The sequence below is a fragment of the Erinaceus europaeus genome, chromosome 9 (genome assembly GCF_950295315.1).
Source record: "Erinaceus europaeus chromosome 9, mEriEur2.1, whole genome shotgun sequence".
Lineage (NCBI taxonomy): Eukaryota > Metazoa > Chordata > Mammalia > Eulipotyphla > Erinaceidae > Erinaceus > Erinaceus europaeus.
Window position 1 is genome coordinate 101,778,255 of NC_080170.1, and position 22,772 is coordinate 101,801,026.

The 22,772-nt window shown below is 37.7% G+C and overlaps 1 protein-coding gene across 20 annotated transcripts in view; it reads left to right on the forward strand.

Annotated features, from left to right (window-relative positions):
• ABI3BP (ABI family member 3 binding protein) overlaps positions 1–22,772 on the forward strand; it is a 234,530-nt gene that overhangs the window by 169,869 nt on the left and 41,889 nt on the right. For 17 of the 20 annotated variants that reach the window (XM_060198467.1, XM_060198449.1, XM_060198450.1 and 14 more), the window contains 8 exons: positions 2,795–2,842; positions 3,442–3,507; positions 6,309–6,383; positions 11,574–11,633; positions 12,410–12,457; positions 14,642–14,722; positions 18,989–19,066; positions 22,465–22,530. In XM_060198467.1, coding sequence (XP_060054450.1) covers positions 2,795–2,842; positions 3,442–3,507; positions 6,309–6,383; positions 11,574–11,633; positions 12,410–12,457; positions 14,642–14,722; positions 18,989–19,066; positions 22,465–22,530 — 522 coding nt within the window. The remainder of the gene's footprint in view (positions 1–2,794; positions 2,843–3,441; positions 3,508–6,308; positions 6,384–11,573; positions 11,634–12,409; positions 12,458–14,641; positions 14,723–18,988; positions 19,067–22,464; positions 22,531–22,772) is intronic. The other 3 variants (XM_060198451.1, XM_060198469.1, XM_060198456.1) reach the window with 2 other exon arrangements.

Sequence of the window (22,772 nt, forward strand, 5' to 3'; positions counted from 1 at the left end):
TGAAGCCCAGCCAGTCTATCTTGGCGTTACTCTCGTTCGCACTCTGTCATTTCACGAACATCTCATAAAAACTGCAGCAAAGGTGGGCGCGAGGAATAACATCATTGCAAGACTGGCCAGCTCCTCATGGGGCGCGAGCGCTTCCACACTACGATCATCCTCTCTGGCATTATGCTATTCCACTGCAGAATACTGTGCCCCAGGATGGTTCCGTAGCCCCCATGTCCACTTGGTCGATTCCAAATTATATTCCTCCATGAGGATAATTTCTGGAACCATCCGTTCCACCCCGGTTCCATGGCTGCCAGTTCTTAGCAACATCGCCCCGCCAGATATTCGTCGGGATGCGACATCATCTAACTTCATTTCCCATGTCTACGCTCGACCGGACCTGCCAATATACGCTGATATCTTCGCCCACCCTGTCCAACGCTTGACGTCTTGTCACCCAATCCGGTCCCCTACACCTACACTGAACTTCTCTGTTCCAGTCTCTTGGAAACAGAGTTGGCAGTCAGCTGAGGTAAAGAACAAACACCTCATCACAGACCCCTGCAAGCGTCAACCCGGCTTTGACCTAGCACGTTATGATTGGGCCCTCCTCAATCGCTATCGAACAGGCCATGGCCGGTGTGCCGCTATGTTCCATCGCTGGGTAGCCAGAGACGACCCGAACTGCCCCTGCGGCTCCAGACAGACTATGACCCACATAGTCAATGACTGCCACCTCTCCAGATTCAAAGGTGGTCTCGAAACTTTACATCAGGCTCAACCTGACGTTGTTGACTGGCTACAGAAGAAAGGCAAACGCTAGAAGAAGAATAGTAATGCAAAGAGACTCTCATGCCTCAGGCTCTAAAGTCCTAAATTTAATCCCCTCTATTGATCAGTACTCTGGTTAGAAAAAAAAAAAAAAAAAACTCTTGTCCTGTGTTCCCAGTACCATATTAGCAGCTAAGTGGGATAGGAAAAGAAACAGAGGAAGAAATTTAAAAAAAAAAAAAAAAAAAGCAGGGCATGTTTTTTACCTTTTGAGCAGAAAAGAATAATTATAAATTAAACCTATTTTACTTTTCTTAGATATAAGACAATTTGTTCTTTTTTTTTTAACCAGAGCACTGCTCAGTTTTGGCTTATAGTGGTGCTGGGGATTGAACTTATTAACATCAGAGCCTCAGGCACCAATGTCATTTTGCATAACCATTATGCTATCTCCCCAGCCCTATATGATAATTTGTATATACAAAGGTAACTTGCTTAGTTGTGTGTTTAAGATATAGAAAGAGGATGGAGGGTAGATAGCATAATGGTTAAAAAAAAAATTAGTAATAGAGATATAGAAAGAAAATAGCTAAAGGAGGTAAGACTTCATGTGGATTCATAAAGAGTAATTGGACTTTGAAATAACTTTAGAATTTGATGTTTAAAAAAAGATTTGGATTAAAAGGTGTGAAAAGTGAAAATAAAATGAAAAAAAATCTTAGCTAATAAAAATAGCTAAGAGAGTGGTCAGACTGAAACATAAACCCAAACACTCCTAGATGTTATTGAAATTGTGCTGATGACAGGAATCTCTTCAAATATTCTTGTTAGAATCCAGATTTAGATATAATAGCGTGGTTGTATAATCCATTCAGTGGTTGTAATAACCATCTGAAAGCCTGGAGCTGGTTTCATTTAGTACTGAGTCATTCAATGAAATTATAGATAAGTTTCCCAGTGGGAAATCAGTTATCTGAGCTTTTCCATCTCATTTTCCAGTGTCCTCATGTGTTGTGACATTTCGTAATTTCTCACATCTTGTTGGTGCTCATCCTTTTGCTCTTAAGAGTCAAATATTATGCGTTCAGTATTTTGATGTCTGTTGTATCGCTATGAAATTTTCACAATTTCCTTATTCACGTCTTGATTTAAATGCAAATTTTAGTTTTCATATTCAGATTGTTCTTTCATTATGACTACAATCTCTTCTTCACTGTCATATCATTTTCAAGATTCATCTCATTGCTTTCCAAGAACTCACTTTGTACATTTTCTTATTAGAATCTTGGACAAAATTAAGTATAGCAATAGAAATGCCCACTTTGCTGCAATTAATGTGTGTTGGTTCCCACCTAGCTTTTTGCCATCATTTCTGCCCTCTTAGCTAGTAGTTTTCATGAATTTATCTACTTCAGATAATTCATCTCCGTTTTCAGATTAATCATGTTGTTCCATTCTGGTGTGCTACCAAACACCCGCTAGCCACCAATAAGCAGACATTCCTTGTCTCCTTCCTAGAACCAACTGAAACAGATTATATCAAAACACACAGGCCAGAGGAGCCAAAGACTGAAGGTGATAAAAGTTGTTTCTGTGCTTTGATTTCTTTATTAGACAAAATTTTAATTAGCGTCTATTATGTTTATGGTCCATGAAAATCCAGGCTTGTTCTATAATTGAATTGATATGAAGAACAATAACTTCCAAACTTTTGGTACAAAAACACAGATATTGCAGTTGGGAAGGCGACTCAGCAGATAGAGCAGAGAACTTACATATATGTGTGGTCTGGCGTGATCCTTTCATACTGCAGTGAACAGTCTTCTGCCCTTTCTCTCTCTCTCTCTCTCAGAAATTATTTTAATAAACATTTCTTAAACTAAATATTAATTGAAAGGTTAGTATTATTGAATAGGATTTTGTTCTTGGTTCTTTTTCTTGTCTAAAGTCATTGTCTTAGTTGTGAAAATAAGTGAATTATTGAGAGAATTAGGTACAGTTTTTTAAATTGTTATTCTTTGTTTTGATACAGTTATGGAATCTATCACAGTTGTGTCTGAGCCACCAATGACCACGTTAGGTAATGGTATATCTCATCAGCTTTTGTCCTCATTGCCACCATCTCCTGAGAACCTCGGTTCTCTCTCATTGTGAATTTATGTTACGACATCATGTGTTGTCTTGGCAGTTAATTTCCTTTCTGAATGTGTCTTTTCATACCCATTGCCCAAAAATGTCTCTTCACATTCACTTTTGTATCTTGACCTTGGTCTTTTTCTTAAGATGGTGATGCTACCGAAACTAAAGTATCATTTTCCCAGAGTTGAACAGTCTGTCAACTAGACATTGTGTTGAATACTATAGATAGTTTTTACACGATGATGCATTGATACATTCTGCCTTAAAAACATACTTTCTATTAACATTTTGTTTGGTCACATTCATCTGCCTATTGTTGGTTTTCTGCCATTATTAAAGTAAAAGTCAATGCATTTTTGAGCTCATGCTTTGTCTTTATCACTTGCTTTTATAACTACTATTATTTTTTAGCATTGTGAGACACTAGTACTTCTTTATTTTAAAAAAATCAACTTGTACAGATCTACTTGTTCCTCTCATCTGTGCTCAAGTTGCATGAAACACTATGTAACACAGAGACCTTTCCTTCAATTACTATAGAAGCATCACCTCTGACTCCTCAAACTATAATCCTACCGAGCCCAGATGAGCCTCAGACTGAATTGGGTAAATATATTATTTTGTACTTTATGTGGAAGGTGAGTGCAGGATTTATACAACCAGAAAAGCAATACAGATAATATTAAACATCAGAAACCTGACCAAATGGTTCATAATCCTTGATGGGTGGTTCTTCCCTTTCTGGTGCTCCACTTCTTCTATCCATTATCTGTAGTTGGCAGTGATATGAATATTCTTTTGAGCATAGCTGAAACATTTGGAAGATACTTTGCAAGTGTTTTCACACAGGAAATAATGTTTCTGAGGGGAAATTATTTATATCCTATTTTAAAAATAAATACATCCTAATTTTAAATACTTTATCGTTTTGACAAGTTTAACATGTTCTTTGATCATATGAAAGTATTTTTATGATGTGTAAATTGTGTTTGTGATTAATGGAAATCAGAAACAGGTGACACTATGCATTTCACATGCAGAAATTCAGCTGGGTTTATTTATTTATTTATTTTTATTTAAGAAAGGATCAATTAACAAAACCATAGGGTAGGAGGGGTACAATTCCACACAATTCCCACCATCCAATCTCCATTTCCCACCCCCTCCCCTGATAGCTTTCCCATTCTCTATCCCTCTGGGAGCATGGACCCAGGGTCATTGTGGGTTGCAGAAGGTAGAAGGTCTGGCTTCTGTAATTGCTTCCCCGCTGAACATGGGCGTTGACTTCAGCTGGGTTTTTATCTTGTCATTCAGGTCCTTCTCTCCACTCTTTCTTTCTCCATTATTATATCCTTTTAGTACGGAGAGTTGAGAAGAATTAAAACAAAGCATTTGGGTATTGGGCTGTAGCACACCCAGTTGAGCATATATATTACCTTGCACAAGGACCCTAGTTCAAGCCCCCAGCCCCCACCTGCAGGAGGAAGGCTTCAGAAGCTGTGAAGCAGGTGTTTCTCTACCCCTTGCTGTCTCCTCCCTATCAAGTTTTCCCTGTCCTATGAAATAATATAAATACAAATATTTTGAAAAATTATAAAAGTTTTAGTATGGATGACTAAATATGTCTCGTTTTAATTTTTAGGCATCAATGTTAACATGAAGGAAACACATTTAATGAGTTAACAGAACACTGCACAGTCAGATATTAAATTTATAAATGTGTATCTAGCCTAATTTCAAATTTTAAAAACTGTATATAATTCCACAGTAGTATTATTTGAACTCGACACTAGTAAATATCTTGACAGAAAGTTAAAAAAAAGCATTTATAATTAAAAAAAAATGTTATTGTATCTTTATACTCTTCCTTTGACAAATAACATGGTCCATTCACATATATCTGAAGTTCTCTTCCTGCCTACAAACAGGAAGTTTTTCATAATCAGCCCAAACTTCTGTTTTGACTACCATTAAATAATTTCATTTGGTGTACTTCCAAGGGACATATGGAAATTTATTTTATTGCTCTTTCAAATATTCTTAAACATTGTCTACTTAAATATAATTAATTTTTACCAAAATTCCACATTGTGTTAACTGAATCTGCATCAGTTATTTCCAACTCCTCTGAAGTCACTGTTTTTAATAACTATAATATATATTGCCAAAATATTCACTTGGGAGTACTTTTAGTGATTTTTACTTCTTCTAAATCATATTCATGGACTTGCCTCCTGGGATGCTTTTACCTCTAGGCAGTCTTCCTTATAAACTAGAAGAGTGAATAGTCTGTCAATAGGAACTTCAGCAAGCGGGAAAATCAGAGGGCTTAAATAAACTCGAGAACAATAGCATTTTAGGACTGGAAGCACTCTTACAGCCCTGTAATTTTTTATAGAGAATCTGAGTCTATAGATCTATTACTGATCAGCAATGGTATCTCGACACCTGCAGGTTCCAGGCTGTATAATTTCCAATATATCTCAGTGTTCATTTCTCTATAGGTGAGAAGATTCTTCTGAAATCGTTACATGCCTTATCTCTGTTTCAGGAAGAAGCCTTTGAAGACTCTTTGGAAATATCCTCTAGTCTATAATAATGCTTATTTTTTAGCAAACTTTTTTAAGGTGCCTGTAACTCCATAACCTTGAAAACTATTTTATTCCCATTTCTTTTAAGCCAAAAAGAACTTTAATCCAACCAAATGAACTGTTTCTACAAGATGTAACCTTGTATTTGATAATTCTCTCTCCAGCAAGATAATTTCTTAAATTTTCTTGGTTTAAAAAAAAACGTTTTAATTCTAAGTGTCCTAGATGGGGAATATTCTGGCAAAGGATGACATTCTTCAATAATGTATCCTTTAGATTTCATTATCTCTTGCCCAATAAAAACTTATTATTAAACTTAATATTAAAACTTAATATTAAACTTCTGTTTAATAAGATTAATTTTTCCAGTAGCACTTGCTATTAAAATGCTTTCATTTTCTAAGTATTTTTGGAAGGTAGCATACTAACTTGTTTTTAATTTAGAAGAAATTCTATTTATACTAAAAATATTACTCTTGAGATATTCTGACAAAACAGTGTGTGTGGCCTTCTTATTATGAAACTTATTCTAGCCTGTTTAAACGTATTGGCAGGATATAGCTCTGAAGTCTCAACAGCTTTATTTGCCAGCTAAATATCTTGGGCATCACTTAATATGCATTCTTGTTTTGCTTTGTCTTCCAGTATTAAAAGATAAGAAATGAGCTCCTTATGTTTTATGATTCTTTGGGAACTTTAATCACATTAATTGCCGAGTCAGTCATTTAACAAACATCTTTGTGGTCCTAGAGTCAGTCATAAGTATTGTAATTTTTGAAGGATACAAGGGCTGCAAACCTGTATCTTTTCTTTTAGTTCCCAAGCAAGCCCCGCATGCTCCTCCCAAACCAAAAACATCTCTGCGTCCAAGAATCCCACAAACACAACCAGGTAATTATATATCTTATATGTTGAATATTTTAGCCTAAAAAGTTTGATGCTGTTCTTTTAAACTGTAGCAAATGGGATTGATTTTTTTTTTTTTTTTTTTTTGTCACTGGGACTCGGACTCATCAATCCCGGTCAGATTTTTTCATATAGAAAAAAAAGACAGAAAGAGAAATGGAAAGCACAGAAGCTTCTTCCATGCAGTGGGAACTAAGCTTGAGCCTGTGTTGTACATACTATAAAGCAGGCACCTTCACAGGTGAGCTGTCTTACCCAGACGAGTTAGTTGTTTTGTTTTGTTTTGTCTTCAGGGTTATCACTGGGGTTCGGTGCCTGCAATACTAATCCACTGCTCCTGGCCGCCATATTTTTTCCATTATTGTTGCTTATATTGTTGTTGCTGCTGCTGTTATTGGATAATTCAGAGAGAAATTGAGAGAGGAGGGTGTTACTCTCAGAGGTTCCGTCCGATCACACACAAGGAAGTCCAGAGTCACATACAAGTACAAGAGCCTTTATTAGCAAGCTTAAGCTTGGGTCCCAAGAGCCTCCATGCAGAGGAAAGTCTTGCGACCCCGAACAGTTTTCATCTTGGCTTTTTATAATTAGCACAGGGTGGGTACAGGTGGAGATGTTTACGTGGAACAAGGAACAGCTGGTTTAGGGTCAATGGCTGTATTCCTTTCTCAATATTCGGGGACTTTCCTGCTCGTCTCTGATTGATTGGGTTCAGGGTGGAACTTTTTGTGGTTTTTCCAGTAACTCAGGGTTGGGCTGAGGTCATACCTACCACGGCAGAGGGTGTCCAAAAGGGAGCCACTTTTGGTGCCCTAGATCTTTTCTCTGACCTCCTCAGAGGGGAAGACAGAGAGGAAGAGAGAGACACATGCAGACCTACTTCACTGCTTGTGAAGCGACCCAGGGCTCAAACCGGGATCCTTGTTCTGGTCCTTGCATAAGTTAGATTTTTTAACCCTTGTGAGACTAGACTCTTATAAGTCTAGTCTCTTATAAGTCTTCCTTTTATATATATATTTTTTTCATTTCAGAATTCATCAGAAAGTCTGTTATTGGAATAAATTATCCCAGAAAATCTCCCTCTGTTAACATTATTTGGGGAAGTAGCAAGTAAAGAAAAAAATTTTTTTTTCTTTGTTTTGTTTTTTATTTTTTGTTTCAGCGGTCTTTCTTTTTTGTTTTTTTGTTTGTTTGTTTGTTTTTGCCTCCAGCGTTATCACTGGGGCTCAGTGCCTGCACTATAAATCCACTGCTCCTGGAGGCCATTTTTTCCCTTCTGTTGCCCTTGCTTATCATTGTTGTTGTTGCTGTTATTGCTGCCATTGTTGTTGGACAGGACAGAGAGAAATTGAGAGATGAGGGGAAGACAAGGGGAAAAAAAGACACCTGAAGACCTGCTTCACTGCTCATGAAGCAACCTTCCTGCAGGTGGGGAACCAGGGGCTCAAATTAGGATCCCTATGCTGGTCCTTGTGCTTTGCGCCATGTGCAGTTTAATCGGCTGCACTACCCCGGCCCCCAGCAGTCTCCTTTCTGTCACCTTTGCTACTCCTAGCTTGAAAACAGTTTCATTTCTCCCATAGTCCCTGAATGTGCTTTTGGGGAGATTTATTTAGCATTATGTCACAAAGGCTTTTAAAATATTTTTTCATATATTATCTCCTCTAACACAGTTAAAATACTGCTTTGAATGTTCCACTGTGGAATTTTGATGCAGACCCAAATAAGAATCATTATAAACTAGTTTTAATCCTGCTACAGAAGCTAATTGCATCTATATTTTAGATTATTGGACGGATAAACTGGCACAAAGTGTAGTCCAGGAGGTAGCACAGTGGATAAAGCACTGGACTCTCAAGCAGGAGGTCCTGAGTTCAATCCCCTGCAGCACATGTCCCAGAGTGATGTCTGGTTCTTTCTCTCTCTCTCTCCTATCTTTCTCATTAATAAAGGTAAGTAAATAAATTATTAAGCTGGCAAAAAGAGAAATTGGTAGTTCTGCAATAAGTTAGAAGGGTAAATACAATAATTCTATCAAATAGTTGTAGGAAAGAAGATAATGCTTAAATACCTTTTGGTAACAGAACAGAACCTCTGCAGTGACTAAATGGTGTTGTGGAGAGAAGGATGACACTGTCGTTTCTACCTGGGGCAAGAGGTAGATAATAATACCATCAAATGAAGAAGGAATAAAGATCTAGGTTTATATATGCTGGATTTGAAGGTCCAGTAGGTTTTACAAGTGGGAAGGTGCAGTTGGTGATTGACATACATTTCTGGATTCCTAAACCAAAGTCAGGGTTTAGAAATCAAGTTTGGGAGTTTCATGTCTTTTCTTGTCTACTCTAGCAGAAATAATTTGGGTGTATTTATATTTATCCATGTTAGACACTGTCCACTCATACTTACTTTACATTAGCTGAATTTACCCTAGGAATTGTGTCCTTTATTCAAAAGGACAGTTAATTTAATTGATCAGTTGGTTAATATACATAGGAAATTGGATAATCTAAGATATTATAAACTAATACAGCTTTCTCTGATGAATTGTCATCAATAGATACATTGATAATTTTCCCAGAGTTACAAAGATGCAGACTTTAGGAATCTCCAATTTAATATACAAAGTAAAGTTCTTAGACAAAAATAGTAATAATAATAATAATAATAATAATATAAAATAAATAAATAAATAAAACCTGCATTTCTTGGAGTGGCATTTGACCAACTAGGAGAGTTATTCATATACCTTTCCTGTAAATATTTCTATTTCTTTCCTTTCCACTGATTTTACCGGCTTTAGAAAGTCTGGTATGGCAGTTTATTAAATCACTATTTATGGTTAAAAGTGCCAATTGCAGCAGAAGGAATCCACATTACTCTGGCCTAAATTCTTCTGTAAACTAAAGTAGGCAGCAACTGATATATTTACAATATTGTGGATTTGGTCACATTTATTTCCAGCTCCTTTCTGTAATCCCAGCTTAACATTGTAACCAGTGTTTACAAACTGAAGGCTGCTTTGTGTGGCCATGACTTTTGCAGAGTCAAATCAAAGGGTCTTTTCCACCCTCCAGATAAATATTTAGTTTGATTTACAACTGGAAATTCCTCAGAACTTACCATTTAAATTCCCCAGATTACTATGTGGTACTATGATAGGTTTCGTCTACCTTTGCAGATCACTGATCTTTTTGAAATTAGCCTTTTCTTTGGGAAAAAAAAAATTGAGATTTTCAAGTTTCCCTGAATGTTGCCTTTTAGTTCATAGTAGTTCTAATCAAGTAAAGTTTCTATTCAGTGTGGGGCCAGGTGGTAGTGTACCTGGTTAAGCACACACATTGATAGTGTGCAAGGACCCTGGTCTAAACCCCTGCTTCTTACCTGCAAGAGTGAACTTTCACAAGTAGTGAAGCAGTTCTGCAGGTCTCTTTCTGCCTCTCCCTCTCAAATCCCCCTCCTTCTCTTTTTCTATCCTAAATAGATAAAAATATTTAAAAGGGGGCTTGTAATTTAACTTAAAAAAGGGGCTAGGTGGGGGCTGCTACGGCACTTAAAAGGATTCATAGCAGGGAGCTGAGAATGCTTTAAACAATACAAGGTTTATTAGGGTGAAACAGGTAAAAGGCATAATAAGCAATCATCATCAAGGGTTAAGAGTGCACTAGGTCCATAAAGTCTGAGTATAGTTATCAAAAGTTTAGTCCCATAAGATAAACAATTATCAGCTCTAGTAAAGGTTGTAGAGGGGTCTAAAAGTTTACCAGCTAGCAGAGTCACAGGTGCTCAGTTCCCAGGAGAAGCAGTCATGAAGCACCTCTGGCCGAGATGCTTCTGACCAGGATAAGAAGCAGACAAAGAGCGAGAACGACTTCTGGCGGGCTCTACTTGTAAATCTATTCAGCCCACCCACAATGCTTTGTACACCAGCACAGACTGGATCCTCCCACAGTTTGCCATGTGCCTGTGCAGATCACTGCATACTCTGTCCCAAGGCTGATGTCAGCACTGTGTCGGGACTTCCATCCATGGTTTAAATATAATCTTTTGTTCTTCCTGTATTCTCATAAATCAGGAGGCTCTTCACCCTAATAGTACTAGAAATCATATGATTACGAAGAATAAAAACTGGCAGTATTGGTATAAAAACTATGTAACAGTCATAAGTTTTACCAGTGGTATCCTTTGCTCTATTTTCTCTCCATAACTGGTAGTGCTTGTTAAAAATTTTTTTATTAATTTTATTTTTGAGAGAGATGCAGAGAGAGAGACACACAGAGAAACACCAGAGCACTGCTCAGCTCTGGTTTACGGTGGTGGTGGGGGGGATGGAACCTGGGACTTAGGAGCCTCAGGCATGGAAGTCCATTTGCATAACCATTATGCTGTCTCCCCCAGCATAAAAAGTAGTGCTTTTTAAGATAAAACTTTGTTCTTTTTTTGAATAGTTAAGAATGCTGCTTTTTTTTTTTTGCTGTTTTCCTCAATTTTCAGGCCATTTATTTTATTAATGATAACTTATTTTATTGCTATCACTGGAATTTTAGAATGACTGTCATATGACAATTCACCCACCTTTGTTTTATTTATACTGTTCAAGATGTTTTTTTTAATTTATAAAATAAAAATATCAACAAGACCACAAAATAAGAGAGGTACAATTCCACACAGCTCCCACCACCAGAGTTTTGTATCCCATCCCCTCCATTGAAAGCATTCCTATTCTTTATCCCTCTGGGAGCATGGACCCAGGATCATCATGGGATGCAGTAGGTGGAAGGTCTGGCTTCTGTAATTGCTTCCCTGCTGGACGTGGCCTTGGCAGATGGATCCATACTCCCAGTCTATCTCTATCTTCCCTAGTGGGGCAGGGCTCTGGAGAGGTGGGCCACATTCCAGGACACATTGGTGAGGTCACCTGCCCAGGAAAGTCAGGTTGGAGTCATGGTATCAACAGCAACTTTGTGGCAGAACCAGAGCACTGCTCAGCTCTGGCTTATGGTGTTGCTGGGTAATAGAATCTGGGATCTCTGAGACTTGGACATGACAGTATGTTGCATAAATAGTTGTGATGTCTCCCCAGCCCCCCACTTTCTAGGACTTTTTATATCAGTTGCATTGCACTCCAAGTGTGACATTTAGACTACACACTGTTTTATAATCTTTTTCTTTCAGCACCAAGAGATGTGCTCCTTCCCCATCAACCAGACCCTGATGTCTCTCAGAGTGAACCTGGTAAATAAATCAATTTACTTCACTGTTAAGAAGTACATTTTTCTTTCTAAAAAATTATTGAATGATTTAACAGTGATTTACAAGACTGTAGGATTACTAGAATATTATTGCATGCTGCACCCACTGCCAAAGTTCTGGGCCAACCCCCACCCCCCAATGATAATAGCTTTTGGAACAGATTGTTTTTTTATTTTCTTGCAAGTTCTTGTGTTTCCATTCTCTATATTCCACATATGAGCAAAACCCTCTAGTCCCCCTAGAAAGTATAATATTCAAAAATTACTTGTGAAGTAAATATATTTTAATGGTTGTGGCACAAAATAAGTTCTAGAGAAAATTATGAATATAAAATGTATACTTCTTTAGAGGAATATTAGTCACAAAACCTGTTTCAGTTTTCTTGTGGCTAATGTGAAGGGATAAAATATAATTTGTTTATTTTTGTTGAGAAGAAAATCATACTAAAATTGTAAGACATAATTACTAACCGAGTCAGTCCTCTTTACCTTCCTTCAAAATGTAAATATAACCACTTTCTAATTATAGTTGTATTTTTAAGTTTAAAAAAATATGAGTGCCTTCTCAAATTCTCTTCAAAGTGGCAGTGAATGAGAACTTTGTAACTAAATTAAATTCCCTGAATAGTATTTAACGTAAAGGTTTTTCCACATTTTATTATGGTTCATAGGAAATATACAAGTGGATAGGGAGATTTTTAAAAAGACACATACGCTACTTTACCAAATAGTAACTCTGTTTGCTTGCTTTTGATATAGTTCTGCAACCTGTTACCTTTAGAATTGAACTGCCAGAGACAACAATAGGTAATGATTTTTCCCATCTTGCCAAACTCAAATTGTTTTCATGGCTACACTCAAGATTACAGATCTTTTTCAGATGGTCATACTGAAATATCATTTCTTCCAAAACGCTATCATCATTCCATTCTTATGTTTTTTCCAAAATAGAAAAAGCAATACTATTGCTATTGTAAAGACATCCTTCTGAAGACCAACTTAAGAAGTTGGCGAGTACATGCCTGACTACTTCATTTTCTTCTCTGTTCAAAATGATTCTATCTTACCCATGCCCAACTTTCAGATTTTCAGCTGGTTTAGTGATTCTCAGATGTAATGATACTGTACACTAGTATGTGACAAGTTGTGAAAGGTACTGGTTGGTACTAATTAACTTTGGTCCAAATAATAAAACTTGCCAATTTTTTTTTAGATATTCAAGCCATTTATTTGGTATGTTTATATTCAGGAAATTATTTATTCTGTTTTTTTAAATTTTTTCTTTTTCTTTTTTTTAATTTTTAAAAATTTTTTTATTTAAGAAAGGATTAATTAACAAAACCATAGGGTAGGAGGGGTACAATTCCACACAATTCCCACCACCCAATCTCCATAACCCACCCCCTCCCCTGATAGCTTTCCCATTCTCTATCCCTCTGGGAGCATGGACCCAGGGTCATTGTGGGTTGCAGAAGGTAGAAGGTCTGGCTTCTGTAATTGCTTCCCCGCTGAACATGGGCGTTGACTGGTCGGTCCATACTCCCAGTCTGCCTCTCTCTTTCCCTAGTAGGGTGGGTCTCTGGAGAAGCTGAGCTCCAGGACACATTGGTGGGATCTTCAGTCCAGGGAAGCCTGGCCAGCATCCTGATGACATCTGGAACCTGGTGACTGAAAAGAGAGTTAACATACGAAGCCAAACAAATTGTTGAGCAATCATGGACCCAAAGCTTGGAATAGTGGAGAGGAAGTGTTAGGGGGGTACTCTTAATTTTTTCTTATTACTACCAGGTGTTATTGCTGGCACTTGGTGCCAACCCTACGGAGTCACGTTTCCCAGCAGCCACTTTTCCCTTTTTCATTTTTATTTTTTTAATTTGATAGGGCAGAGAGAAATTGAAAGGGAAAGAGAGAAAGACAGACACCTGCAGATTTGCTTCACCGCTCATGAAGCATCCTCCCTGCAGGTAGAGAGGAACTGATTTTAATAAAAGTTTCATACAGATCAAATTACTCTCCCCCCCCCAAAAAAAAACAAAGTTTCCTTAGATCAAACTATTTGGATATGTGGTATATTGTGAAAAAAAAAAATCAGTACTTTTGTGAACTGGGGAAAAAAAAACTATACATTTGTCAAAAATCATTTTTTACCTTTTATGTCTTTGAAGAAATACCCCTCATGCTAGAGAATTGGGCATTCTAATTCTGTTTTCTTCTTGTCATTGTTCTGAATGTCAAGTCAAGTCATCATTTGTCTTTGTAGATGCTCAGTGGGAATGCTATCAGAGTGAAGATCTTACATTTGTTCTGGCTTGCTTTTGTAATGTGCCCGGACTCTGAAAGTATTCTATCATCTCAGAACAATAATCTGGTATTTCCCCCTCCTCCCACACCTTGTAGTCTAGCCTGGATATTTCTTCTAATTTTCAAAGAAAACATTCAAAGGGGCATATGCACCTAGATGTTCATAGCGGCAGTATCCTTGTGCTTTGCGCCACCTGCTCTACAGCCCGACTCCCTTATAGCTGCAGTATCCTATTGAAAATGAGAACATCCCCCAGCCCAGTGATTTACTTTTTAAAATAAACCTGAACGGACTCAAAGATAATCTATGCAGTAGTAGTGCTTTCTACTGATGTTGAAAGCCTACATGCTTTCTTGAGTAGGAGAAAGAGGAAAAGAGCTTCAGCCAACAGGCTTGGACCATATCTAATCTATACACCTGCTTACCTGGGGGTGGTAATCGAAGGCATTCAGCCTTGAATGTCATCTGTCCTTATGGAAGAAAGCAGTTGAGAATCACTATTCCAAAATGTCCTATTTTTTGCCCCTGGAGATTCTATGCACATTTAACTTTCTTTTCCATGACCCATTTAATAGTTTCCTCTGTTTGAATAAAGGAATCTTCTGTAGTATTCTACTTGTGCTGGCTTTTGAGTCTTAAGGATTGATTACTTGGCACTTGTTTTTTTTTGTTTGTTTGTTTGTTTGTAGCTCCTTTAGAGACACATGGCAGCCCGCTCATACCTGTGATTTCACCAAGTCCTAGTCAAGAGGAACTGCAGACCACTCAGGGTACATTTTGTTTTGTTGGTTTAGTCCAGGGAGAACATTTCTTTTAGGAACTGTTCTTAAAACAACTATCTGTATATGTGTCCATGGGTTATTTTCAAACTATGTAGTATCTCTTTTCATCATAAAAAAAAAAGTCTCTCAATTCTGTTTTTTAAAGTTTTAACGGTTTGCTGGTAGCCGTGACATATTTTTGCATATAGAAGTGTCATGACTATTTATACAATCACTATTTAGTGTGTAGAGACAGAAAGAAATTGAGAAGGGGCAGGGAGCGAGAGAAATGCAGACACCTGCAACATTACTTCACCACTTGTGCAGCTTCCGCCTTCCAGGTGGGAGCCTGGGGCTTTAACTTGGATCCTCACATGCTGTAATATGTGCACTTTCTCAGGTGCACCAGCCCCCAGCCCCACTTACATGACTCTTTAAACATTGTATTTGTCTTTCCGATATCTATGTTGATTTTGACATAAAACAGTGGTTTAAAACAGCTCAACAGCAGGGAGTCGGGCTGTAGCGCAGCGGGTTAAGTGCAGGTGGCACAAAGCATAAGGACCGGCATAAGGATCCCGGTTCAAACCCCGGCTCCCCACCTGCAGGGGAGTCGCTTCACAGGCGGTGAAGCAGGTCTGCAGGTGTCTATCTTTCTCTCCCCCTCTCTGTCTTCCCCTCCTCTCTCCATTTCTCTCTATCCTATCAAACGACGACGACAACAACAATAATAACTACAACAATAAAACAACAAGGGCAACAAAAGGGAATAAATAAATAAAATTAAAAAAAAAAACAGCTCAACAAAATTTCCAGTATCCTGAAAAGAAGGATGTTCCCAAAGTGTTTCAGAGCTGTACTTTTTTGCTGCTTTTTCCATTTTCGAAAGTTCATTTGAGCAGAAAGCATACATCGAGCATTTGCTGAGTATTTTCTAAGTCCTAAGCATACTACTAAGCAATAAGAGTTCAAAATAAAATTGGCTTGAGTGTGTGTCTTTCCTGTGGAAAGCTCACCATTCAGTATGAAACAAGGCAGTGAGAGAAGCATGTCTTTTGCACCACCCAGCTTTACCAGCTTTATATTTTTTATTTAATGTGTTAAACTGTAATATTTTACCTGAGGAATTTTTCAATTTTTTAAATCAAATAGTCTTTTTTTTTTGAAGGGGCCAGAAAAAAAATTGTGAATCACTTAGGATTCTAACCAGGATTGGAAATGTTTAACTCCAAAAGCATGAATGCAAGTATTTGGAAAGTGACCAGTGGTCACTCTAATCCTATGGGTGTATCCAGCAAGTGCAGTGAACTGATGAATTATTTTTTGCCGCTGATTAGAAAATTTTTAAAATGTGTTTCAAATCACAACATACCCTGTACCCACATTTGGCTCTTTAAGAAATGGCACCAAAAAATCCTCCTAGGGTTGATCACCTTCCTATCTTATAATACAAAGGCAATCTCCCTAAGCTCTGGTCTAAAGTAATGCTGTCTTACTGAATTATAATGTGAACCACAAATGTGAGGAGATAGCTCAGTCAAAGCTTCTATTTTTTCCCTTGATTCTTCTTCATTTGCCTCAGTTTCCCCATATGAATAGTAAGATTATTTCTTCTTATTATTATTCCTATTATTGCTATTTTAAAATTTCAGTAGCCACATAAATTGAGTAAATTGTTTGAATAATCCATAATACATACTAAAATGTTATCCCATCAACATGTTTAGCTGCATTACAGATGCTAAGCCCTGTGACTTTGTTAGCAGGTTCTATTACTTATCCCATATTAGTTTAAAAAATTGAGGCATACTCTTGCCCAAAGGTCCACCCCTTCTATCTCATTTGGGGCTGCCTTTGTTGTATTCTTACAAATAAATAACCCAAAATAATATATAACATAGTATAATACTTTTTCTTTAGCTTTGTGTAAGCTAAATAGTTTGCATGCCTCCTTGATTGTATCTTTGCACAGTGGTTCTTATACTTTGTTGTTTATTAGAGATACCTGATAGAATTAGAGGTTCAGGCTTGTCCACTTCAATCAGCAAGGCATCCATTAGCACTCGAGATAATTTCAGTGGTCACCAACATCTAAAACACATTGGTTGAACGATAGGTTGTGATCTTTTCAAGGTGATGCATGAGGTTCAAGTTTATTCACTCTCACAGCTGCACACTGTTTCATTGTATGACTCTGCCATAATTTTTCACTCTGTTAACTGATTTTCAGTTGAACATTTTGTTTGACATTACAAATAAAACTTCTATGGTCAATAAATAAGTAAGACATAGGGTTTTTTTTTAAATATTTATTAAAACAAAATAGAGGAGGAGAGAAAGAACCAGAAAATCACTCTATTATATGAAGTACTGGAAGTCAAACGCAGGATCTCATGCTTGAAAGTCCAATGTTTTATCCACTGCACCAACTTGCAGGTTGCAGTGTAAAGATATTTTTTTTTAAAATATACATATCATACATCTAGTGTCAGATTGGAAGCCTATACATATGGACACAAAACTTCTACAACTCACCCCAATACTAGACAGTTCAATTAATGTAATAGAGATGATCAGTGGGCTGAGCAAACTACCTGGGACCACTAGGGAAGGCTTCATAGAGGAGCTGAAATTTGTACTGGTTCTTCAAATTGGGCTGAGAGTTGAAGTTAAAGGTACAAATATCCCTTCAGGTTGAAGACAGCTGGGGCGAGGCAGAGAAGGATGTTCCAGACTAGTCTGCTAAGCACCTAATTGCTTGGAATATTGACAATGGATGAGTCAGAACAGGTTAAAATAAGATGGTGCCATGTTAAAGACTGCAACATAAGTGTTTTCATTATATGGGAAAGCCATGTTCTTAACCCTTGGTTGAAAATAAAAAGATAAGTCTTCCTTACTCGTTGACTCTTTCTTTAGCCTTGTCCATGCTCTATACTACATGCCTTTGCTTATGTCATTGGCCTTATTTAATCTGACTTCATCCCTTTTAAAGCAAAGCCATATTTGTGTGTGTGTGTGTGTGTGTGTGTGTGTGTGTGTGTTATTGATCACACTTTAAAATCTTTGAGTTGAAGTGAGATAGCCTCCCAAATAGAGTGCATGCCTTGCTATGACTGTGACCCAGGTAGAACCCCAAGGTCACATGGAGGTACCACAGCAATAGAAGCAACAAAAAAGCTCGCTCTCTCTCTATCTATCTATCTCTAGCTCTGTCTCCCCCTCTTCCTTCTTCTCTCTCTTTCCCCCTCCTTCCCCCCTCTCTCTATATATATATGTATATGTATATATATATATATATATATATATATATATATATATATATATATATACATACACACACACACACACATATATATATATTCTATCTCATAAAAAATAATGAAAAATTCAGTCTAGGAGCAGTGAAATCACTCATTCTCAAGGCCATGCTCCAAAATAAAATCTTTCATGAATGTAAATTTTTTAATTTTAATCTGCAAGTATCCTCTAATGACCAACCATCTGTTGTGACCTAAGCACACAAATACCAGTTAGCATCACCCATAATGATGAAGTCAAAAGCATATTTCAAAAACTACTGCCAGTTATCACAAGTATATCTCTTCTAAACAGAATCCAGATTATAGAGTAGGCCAGAAAAACGTTGCCTCTATATGTGTGTGTGTGTGTGTGTATAGATATATAGATATAGATATACAGTTATACATATTACATCCAGTGTGCCAAAGAAAAGAGTGTAATTGGTTTTGTCTGTGTGATGTAATGATCCTGCAACAATATAGGGATGTCAGTATTTTGTTTATTTTGTTAAAAGAAATATGTATGTCAGTAAACACACACAAACTATGATTTTCACAGAAGGTAATAAAATGTATTTATTCTATGGTGTAAACACTCATCTTTTCACACAATCATTCCTTTTCAGCTTGCCCAAATAACTAGAATTTATGGACTAGGGAGGACAGTTGAAAGTAGTAATAAAGACAAGAGGCACATCCAAGTATAATCACATCCAGGATCATGAAGCAGTTATTCTCAGTCAAAAGCTTTTGTTAATCATTAAAAAAAATAGTGTTAGAAGACAGCAAATATAATAAATGATGGCTATAAAGGTTTACAGTAACTGAATTGTTATGGTTACTGGGCCTATTTACAAATACAATTTGCCCTTTTAGTATTGCATAGGCAATAAAGACTGTGACTTTTTGGCATGTTCATAATGCTGATTATTAAAATGCGAGCTATTTTGTTGTGTTTTTTTTTTTCCTCCAGAAGAAACAGACCAATCTACCCAAGAACTCTTCACAGCTAAGATTCCACAAACAGCTGAATTGGCAAAGACAACTCAGGGTAATATTACTTCCTCTCCTCTGGATAGTAATTTTTTCTTTGCTTTTAATCAGGGGACAATTTTTTTTAACTTAATAGGTGCTAGGGTATCAGTAGCATATGACTATGTGAATATCTGTTGGATGTAGGAAAAGCAAGTTCTTAAGCTAAAGCTTTGCTTTTAAATGTACTGCTAACCACTTAGTGCTGATAGCTGAGTGAAAGCTTCTATTTTTTCCCTTGATTCTCCATTTGCCTCAGTTTCCCCATATGAATAGTAAGATGATTTCCTTCCTCTCCTCTATACCTCTTCCTTTTTTTCTTTTGCCACCAGGGTTATTGTTGGGGCTCAGTACCTGCACTATGAATCCACTGTTCCTGCAGGCTGTAGTCTTTTCGCTTTTGTTGCCCTTTTTTTTTTTATAGTTGTTGTGGTTATTGTTGTTGTTGTTATTGATGTCCTTGTTGTTGGATAGGACAGAGAGAAATGGAGAGAGGAGGGGAAGACAGGGGGAGAGAAAGATAGACACCTGCAGACCTGCTTCACCACTTGTGAAGCTACGCTCCTGCAGGTGGGGAGCCAGGGGCTGGAAATAGGATCCTTAGGCAGTTCCTTGTGCTTCACACCATGTACACTTAACCCGCTGTGCTACCACCCGACCCCCTACCTCTTCCTTTTTCTCTATTCTCTCCCCTTTTCTTTCTGTGTCACATCTCCCCCAATGTAGTAAATATATTGATACTGGGATCTGAGGTAGGAAAAACTAATAACATGAAAAATATTTTAATAGTAACTTAACGTTTAAATATTCAGTCAGGTTTTCCCTGTGGTTTCCTACCATTTTTTAGATCCTTTATTGAGGAAACATTGATTTGCATGATGTTGTCACCACAGAAGTACATTTTCACATCTCCTTACCCCGCACCAAATTGCCGTCTTCCTAAACCATAGAACATTGGGTCCCTCACTCCTTTTCAGTCCCCTCTGAACTTTCCCTTTTTTGAATTCTTGGATCTTCTGGAAGAGACCACAGTTTGTTAAAAACCTCACCCTGGGGCTAGCAAAATAGCTCTCTTTTTTCTCTATCTTTATTTTATTTCTTATTTTAATGAGAGAGATACAGAGAGGAAGACCAGAGCATTGCTCAACTGATTTATAGTGTGGCAAGGGAAACAAAAGATTCTGACTCTGTCTTTGAAAAATTAGTGTAGTACTGGCTGGTCATGTGTTCTGCCCCCTTTCCTGTCTAAAACTTGAAAATTCATTAATGTTCTACAATGTCACTAATAAGAACCATGACACTTGTATTTCTTTAAGCAAAGCAATCAAGCGTTAAAGCTCTTAACATAAAAAACTGAAACACTAACAGGGAATCCTCTCATTCTCAAAAAAAAATTGAAAGAAAAACAAAAGAGCATGTAATTATCATGTATACAAGAGTATGTAAGAATTAAATATTTTCTGATGACCAGGGCCTCACACATGTCCGATATCACTGGTCCTTGGTTGCCTTTTCATTCCGGTAAATGAGAGGGGGAGAGACATGGCAGTACCAGAGCTGCCCGTGGTGTCACACTCCTCTGTGTTGAAGATCTTGAATCTGGGCCATGTGCTTGACAACGTAGACACCCTACCTGGTGACCTATTACTCTGGCCTTATGAGAATTAGTTTTTGTAGAATCTGTACCTCTCTTCACTTCAGTGTTTATGCTTTGAATGGCCCAACCTAAACCTATAGAGAACTTTAGTCTATGTTGTTTTTGACCTGAAATACTGTTCATTGTTTTAAATCAGAAGCTTATAAATGAGCTACATTATAGTCAGTTTTACAGGTGTATTTTTTAACTTGATAACAAGGCACTGAACATTTATGACTATATAAATACCTACTCAATATATGAGTGAAATCACTAAAGCTATGTAATCTACTTGCACAGTTTGCAAGAAAAAAATTTCCCAGTCTCCACTAAAGCATCAACGAAATATTAGTGGTGGGAGTCAGGCGGTAGCACAGCGGGTTAAGCGCAGGTGGCACAAAGCGCAAGGACCAGCGTAAGGATCCTGGTTCGAGCCCCCAGCTCCTCACCTGCTGGGGAGTCGACTCACAAGTGGTGAAGCAGGTCTGCAGGTGTTTTTCTCTCCCTTTCTCTGTCTTCCCCTCCTCTCTCCATTTCTCTCTGTCCTACCCAACAACGACTACAATAATAAAACAAGGGCAACAAAAGGGAATAAATAAATTTTTTTTTTAAAAAGAAATATTAGTGGCAGGAAGCAATATGGTCTATCAAAGGGAAGAAAGAGATAAATGCCAGAAGAAATACATACATTAAAGCCTGAGGAAACAGGAACACTTCAGCTGAGTTTTTCATAAATTTGCCTGTCTGTACTGTTTTGTTCACTTAAAAAAGGGAAAAGAGGGGTCGGGCGGTGGCGCAGTGGGTTAAGCGCATGTGGCGCAAAGCGCAGGGACCTGCGTAAGGATCCCAGTTCGAGCCCCCGGCTCCCCACCTGCAGGGGAGTCGTTTCACAGGCGGTGAGGCAGGTCTGCAGGTGTCTATCTTTCTCTCCCCTCCCTGTCTTCCCTCCTCTCTCCATTTCTCTCTGTCCTATCCAACAACAAACAACATCAACAATGGCAATAATAATAACCACAACGAGGCTACAACAGCAAGGGCAACAAAAGGGGGAAAAAATGGCCTCCAGGAGCAGTGGATTCATGGTGCAGGCACCGAGCCCAGCAATAACCCTGGAGGGGAAAAAAAAAAAAGACTTCACATATACTCATTAAGAATCCTCACTATGCCAGACACTGGATAGCAAGAACAGGAAGTTAGAAAAAGGTTGGCGTGATGGTCCCAGGGTTTATCAATGTGCCTACTTCTCACTCATCTCTCATGGTAGGCAGAGGACCAGAGATCAATTTTTTCTTCCATTCCGAAAACTTTATGGAAGGTATTTTTCAGGGTTGATGAGCTAAGAAAATTTAACAGAGACCATACATTCCTACTCTTTGTACCTACCTAACATTATTTTTCTTTTAAGATCTTTGGCAAAATAATGTTCCATAGTGGCTCCATAAAAGATAGATGTGAATGTAAATGATTGGCTTAAATGCTTAGCGTTTTAAGCAACCATATAGTAAAATAATTATCTGCGGGAGTACTAATCCTTAACAAACATTACAAATGGCCTACTTCATGCTAACTGTGTTGTTAATTTTCAGTCAATATTTTCACTTCATTTATTTTTTTTAGCACTAATCTCCTTTAACAGCAGCCAGTGTTGAATGGAAGATTTCAGACCATACTTTCTACTTCCATGCCATGAAATGGATGAGTTGTTCCCTGAGGTGCTACATCTCCACTAATTGAACTTGAGAGTGTTGGCTGTTAAATCTGAAGTATTTCTTCTTTTTCAGCACCACACAGATTGGATACTAGTACTGTAAGGCCCAGAATTCCCGACAAACCGTACCTCCGACCTAGTAAGTCATTTTTCATTTTGATGATCTAAAAGAATCACACTAGAGAAGGTATACAATAAACTGAAACAACTAAATACACCAAGTGAGGACTGTAGATTCTCCCACTGAAACAAAGGACATAAAGAAATTCTGATCCTTGTGGATGGATGGAGAGGTAAATATGAATCCACAGAACTGACAAAGCTGGTTAAGGTTGTTTTTTTTTAATGTTTATTTATTTATTCCCTTTTGTTGCCCTTGTT